The 6,180-nt window shown below is 44.3% G+C and overlaps 1 protein-coding gene across 1 annotated transcript in view; it reads right to left on the reverse strand.

The window, feature by feature from the left end:
- The window catches only part of LOC108793117 (sarcosine dehydrogenase, mitochondrial-like), a 74,688-nt gene that overhangs the window by 50,945 nt on the left and 17,563 nt on the right, over nt 1–6,180 (reverse strand). Inside the window, exons 7-8 of the mRNA XM_018564071.1 lie at nt 5,124–5,228; nt 3,654–3,783 (exon numbers count right to left, since the gene is read on the reverse strand). Of these exons, the coding sequence (XP_018419573.1) occupies nt 3,654–3,783; nt 5,124–5,228 (235 nt within the window). The remainder of the gene's footprint in view (nt 1–3,653; nt 3,784–5,123; nt 5,229–6,180) is intronic.

Genomic DNA, 6,180 nt, shown 5'->3' on the forward strand with positions numbered 1-6,180 from the left:
GGTATAAAAAAACAGGAGGAAGAAAAAAAAAAAAAAAAAAACCCTTACAGGTAGAACAAGCCCTATATAAATATTTAAAAAGCCTTTTTTTTTCTTACTTAGAGTAGTGTCACTTTAAAAAACATTGAATTGACTCAATGACACAGCTGGTTGCCCAGAGCAAAGCTTTAGACTAATGCAGCAGTAGAAATTTTACATTTTTTTCAGGGTTTAGACAGACACATACACAGAAGATCTATGTCTGCCAGTCTTGCTCACACCTCCATCAGCGGTAACAATGCGCTTTTATGGACAAGCATTTTCCATGTACATGTCAGGCCACATCTGTTATAAAAAGAAACATGACCTACATATTGGTGACCAACACAAAAGATAAGCCTGCGTGACATAGCCAAGGAGGAGCTATTTTTCCACTGGCTGACACAAATAACAGATAGTGTTTATAGATAGATCGATGAATGGAGTAATACTACCATGCAGTATCTAATGTAACATCTCATATGAATGTAAAAGAACACATGCACAGTACATACACTGCAATTTTTCCATAGAAACACTAAGCATTTACAGAGAGTTAAACAGTATTTCTACTATCAGGCATTCAGATCAACACACTCTGACTGCACAGGGCCACAACCGCCTGTCTCCAAAGCCTGCCGGTACCCCTCCTGCAACTGAACCTTAAAGGAGAACTATGAGGTGAGTGATTTTCACTCAGCCTCATAAACTGAGCCGACCTGTGACAATGAAACTGTCACAGGTCGGCTCAGTAGATTGGAAAGTGAGCGAACGCATACCGCAGCTCGCTCACTTCTCCATCTATCCCTGCAGAGAGCCGTGACTGTCACTCACGGCTCCGTGCAGGGATTCCCCCCCTCCCCTGTCAGATTCTCCAGCGCTGACTGGCGGAATGGACGGGGGCGGAGCGGGCACAGCTGGCTCTGCCTCTAGATAGGCAGAGCCAGCTGTCAATCCCGCAGCTGGGTGGATCTCGACAGCAATGTCGGGATCCGTTCTGACTGCGGCGTCATCAGTATACCTCGAGCTGTAGCTCGCGGTATACTGAGCTTTGGGTCACAGGAGAACGCTAGTTTGTGTTCTCTCGTGACCCTTAGGAGAACTATGGGGAAAAGCCCTGAGCCCATAGTTCTCCTTTAAGCCCTCACTCACACCGAGAATGTTGTAGCGCTTTTTCTGCTCAGAAAAACGATCCAAAAAAGCCCCCCCATTCATTTCAACGGTCATGTTCACACCCGAGTGTCATGTCGCTTGCAGTAAAATGCCCGTCGCTCACTGTGAATTAGCTTTTTTTTTGGCAGATTCTGCGCTTCTTGGTCTAAGAGACTTCAATAGAGATGCTCAAAAACTCGTGTTGGTGTGCGTTTGTGCATATTTTTATGTGCGTCTGTCTATTGACATCAATGTGCCACAATCTGGTCATTAAAACTTGCGACTTTATATATGAGCGTAAAACACGCGTAAAAATATGCACAATCACGCAAAAACATGCTGCACAAAAACATGCTGAAAACGCGCTTATTTCTTGTTGCTCAGGTGTAAATGCAGTGTAAACCTTTTTCTCTTCTTCTTCTCGCTTATGCATTTAGTTTGTTCAAAGGATTGCTGTGATCTCTAAAATTCTCCAGTGAAATACTGCCCTCTTGTGTCTTTTCTTTCAGCCCCAATTATTTTGCTCTAAGTAGGACAGACAGAGATCTCACAGGTATGGTATCATGGTAAGGGCTCAGGTAGGCAAGGGTTAATGGGTCATTACCCAAAAGTAGAATTTTAGTTACAGGTGAAGCGCAGTGGAACAATTAAGTCCGTGCCTTCTTATAGGTCATGGATACTTCAACAATGTGATCTCCCTATTATAATTCCCGAGTATCGGTGGTTCCTACCCACCTTAGATTAATGTTCTCACACCAGAGAATAACTCCTAGGGGAGGAGTACGCCACCTCAGTTGTCAGCAGTAATTATTTTAGCATTAGAGGGCTCAGATAAATCATTTAGTGTTTTGCCAGCACCTCTCACTGGTTCATTAGACAAGCGGTGGAAGTGAACAGATACGCCTTCAACTTTGCTCCTTTTGATTCCACATCTTTTCCCAGCTCATAGCGTCAGAATGTCCTTGACACATCCATGACATTCTTAATGCTTCAAAACAATGCCGAGGTATTTTATGACTTTTCTACTCTATCCCCCCAAAAATGGCTATAATTATTTAAACATCAGCATTGTTGTGAAGCTTCAAGAATAAGAAAGGTTTCCTTAGGGCATTCTGACACTATGAGCCGGGGGCCTTTTGCAAGAAAGATGTGGAATCAAGAGCAAATTTGAAGGCATCTCTGTGCACTTCTAACACTTGTTTTATATGTCTATTTGTGACCTCATTGGGCAGATTTTTCCTTTACGTCCTGTTCCAGTGATGGCTGTAGAGGAAATAGCGGTTGCTGCTGTTACCAGGACAGGGAGGCACAGACATTAAAACACTGTCCCAAGTTCTAACCCTCCTTTCAGAAAAAATCATGCATGCAGCCATGCCTGAAGATCTGCGCGTGCACATGGACGACAGGAAGGTCAAGCCTAAGGGTTTGTCCAGGGAGATATGCTGTGGGATGTGGCTCACGACAAAGAGCTATGTTGGCTCATAAATCTGTGTGTAGGAATGCTTTGAGCATTACTGAGGAGAGTTGCTGACTGGTCGTCAGCTCCTGCCTTTTGTGATCTGACTTTGATTTTTACCATCTGAATTTTGTCATGGCTTGCCTGACTCTGCGATATCCGGATTCATAGCTACTGCCCCCGTTTTGTACTCTGACAACCCTCTCTGCTTACGTCTTTGTACCTCTACTGCCCGGCTGTGCCTGACCTTGCCTCGTACCAGGACTTTGATCCTTGCCTACTGCCTGTGTGCCACTGCCATCTGGCTGTGTCTGACCTTGGCTTGTCTTCTGACCTCGCTGCCTGTCTGACATTCTGGAATTCTGTTGCTGATCCTGGTCTCCGATACTCTCCAGTTTCCAGACAGACTGCTGACTTGCTGCATCTGGACAAGCTGTCCAGATGGCCACTCCGTGTCCTGCATACTCTGTCCTAATACCAGGAGGTGCCGGACAGGACGTGTAAGGGAAGCCTTCACATCACTCGGCCTCCACCAGGGATGTGACACCTTCACTGCTCTCCCCAATAGAGACACATAAAGCAATAAGAACCTGACAGAGGCTCTAAACCTTGCCCACTCTATCCAAATAGAAACAAAAAATTGAGGTTGCGCTTTAAAGAAACTGAAGGGAGTTCCTTTTCAGCCTCCCTTACCTGGCCAAGAAACTAAACGCCAATATTGGCAGTAACAGTCTCTGTTTGGTCTGTACGTTTTAAAGCTAGAATCCATTTCAAAATGTTATTCCCTTTGCATAAAATATGAGAAATGTTGGCAAAATAAACAGCCAGAGCACTCGTACACTTACAAAATCTATCAACAAAATCGGTTTCACTGGATTACATTTATTTTTGTTGGAATACAGGGAAAATTAATGGAGGGGTTAACCAGAACAGTTTCAGAAAAGGGCTAAGCTATTGTATTGGGACCCATTATCCTCTAATTAAAAAAGATGGCGCGCTGTTGATTTTAGAAGTGGCTGTAACTCACCTGGGCCACACACCGTGGACTTAATCCCAGTCTTCTCCAAGGCAGGAACCCTGTTGATTGCCCCCTGGATGTGCTGCATGAAGACATCCCAGTCCAAATCGAAGAGCCCAAAGGAAAACTTGTCAGAGACCTGTCAGAAAGAAACAGAGTAATTACCTGGCGGTGCAGGAGGTGCAGTAGAAGAGTCACTGTTGACACTGGAGAGAAAGAGCAGGGGGTGGAGAAGAGAAGCATTGCGAAGGAGGTGAAGGGGTTGCAGTAGAGAAGGCATTGATGACATTGGGGAGAAGAAGCAGGGGTGACAAAGAGGATATAATGATGACATTGGGGGAAGGTATAAGATGCAGTAGAACATACACTGATGACACTGGAAAAAAGGTAAAGGGGGTGCAGTGGAGCATACACTGCTGACATTGGGGAAAAGATAAAGGGGGAGCACGAGAGTATACACTGATGACATTGAGGAGAATGTGAAGAAGAGGCTATAATGATAACATCGGGGAAGGTGCAGAGGGTGCAGTTGAGTATGTGCTGATGATACTAGGGAGAAGATGCAGGGGATGCAGTAGAAGAGACACTGATAATATTGTAGAGAAGGTGTAGGGGTGCAGTTGAGAAGACACTGATGACAATGGGGAGAAAGAACAGATGGTAAAAAAGAGGATATAATAAGGACATTGGTGGAAGGTACGGTAGAGCATACACTGCTGACATTGGGACGAAGGTGGAGGGGGAGCAGTAGGGGAGACACTGATGAAGGATTATGAGGTGTAGAAGAGGACACATTAATAACATTGTGAATAAGGGGCACACATATATGGGAGTTTTAGGGTCAGAGCACCAGTTTTACTCTTCCTGGAGCTATGCAGGGAAATAAACTTGGATAGCACATGTGTGAATGACACTCACCTCCCTCTTTCCTACCACAGATAAAAATATCCGGGTTTCTCAGTTATACATAGGCTCTCAACAAGCTTGCGAGCAGTGCCAGGCCCTTATTTGAAATCCCCAATGTGCTTTTCAAACCAAGTACAATGGATACAAACAATGTGAATTTTTGAAGTTACAAATTTGGTATCAATAGTAAAAAAGATGCTTCAGCCCTGGATTAAAAATCTAAATTATACTGGCAAAAACTGAGCCACGCAGGTGATCTGTGTTAAGAGCATGTTTTTGCTCCAGCCTGCCTGGCATTACTGCCTGTCCAGGTCTGAATCTATTGAATACAGTTCAATTTACATCATATATGGTTGGAAAACAATTCTCCATTTGCGGTCTGTTTTTTTCCATGATGAGAAATTAAACCACAATTTATGGAATATCTGTATGAGGCAGGGCCGGAGGTGTAGACCTGTCATACGGTAATAACGGATAATAATACGAAATGTCGCTGACTGCACAGAAAGCAGCGGCACGACTCGCACTTCCTCAGCCCTCTTTATCTCGGATATGTGACAGCCATCAGCTCACCTCTTCCCAGAATATCGGATTTGACTCATAGCCGCCCACGGACAGAGCGTCACCTTGGAGACGCAGATACACCGAAGCGTCGTGGTCCCGCACATTTGGCATGTTCTAAAAATAAGACGGCAGGCAGAGATTTGAAGAAGAAGAGTTTGGACAGGTTGTAATCTGCAGAGAGCTCCCCAAACATTGCAACCCAGGAAAATGCAATAACTAAAAGGCTTCGCTGACAAGACAGAGATAATGGATAAGGTGTGAATGTAACACAAGCAGCCGGACTGAAACTGGCTGAAAGTCATGGGGTATCTGGGAGGGGTAGATATTAAGGACAAAGAACCTGGTATTAGAGCTGGTGCTGCTGGCTTGTTTTAAAGGTCCAGAATGTTATCTTCATCCTCAAGATGTCATGGGTCCAGGTAAATGGATATTACAGCTATAATAAACAGACCCTGTCAGGGCTCATGTGTGAGAGTTGGCAATGAATACTTGTTTTTAAAGCCGAAGGCTTCAAAATTTTATTCCTGTCTTTAGGATATCAAAGGGCATCTGGAAGAGATATTACAGTTTAATGGAAACCGCTCATGAAAGATACAGGGAGCCTGGGCTTTCTCAGGGTGAACAGCAGAACTCCCCAAATAATCAACTTGGCTGTAACAGTTTCCTTTGTCTTTTCTCCAGTCTTTTTAAAGCAAAGATGTATTTTAATCTGTGTCTAAAGTAAATACTGTAAGGGCCTAATTTATAAATGTTCTGTCCGGCTATCCATTCACATGGCACTGGCACCCCTAGATGGCTCTGACCAGTATAGGAATTTCCTATACTGGTCAGTGCCATCTAGGGGCACTAGTGCTGTGCAAATCCGCGTGGAACTTTTATAACTGAAGCCCTAAGTGTGGCCCTACACAACTCAGACTTAAACCTGCACTAGAAAATAAAAGCTGGACTGGTTTGCTCCCAGGATAATCTAGACAGTTCTTCTTTAGACCCTTGGATATACCCAGTAGTGAGCTTTTTCTATCCTGAACAGTGGAGCAGTAGCCATTTTAAAATACAACGCTAGGTG

Source organism: Nanorana parkeri, unplaced genomic scaffold (assembly GCF_000935625.1).
Source record: "Nanorana parkeri isolate BGI_ZX_2015 unplaced genomic scaffold, ASM93562v1 scaffold719, whole genome shotgun sequence".
NCBI lineage: Eukaryota > Metazoa > Chordata > Amphibia > Anura > Dicroglossidae > Nanorana > Nanorana parkeri.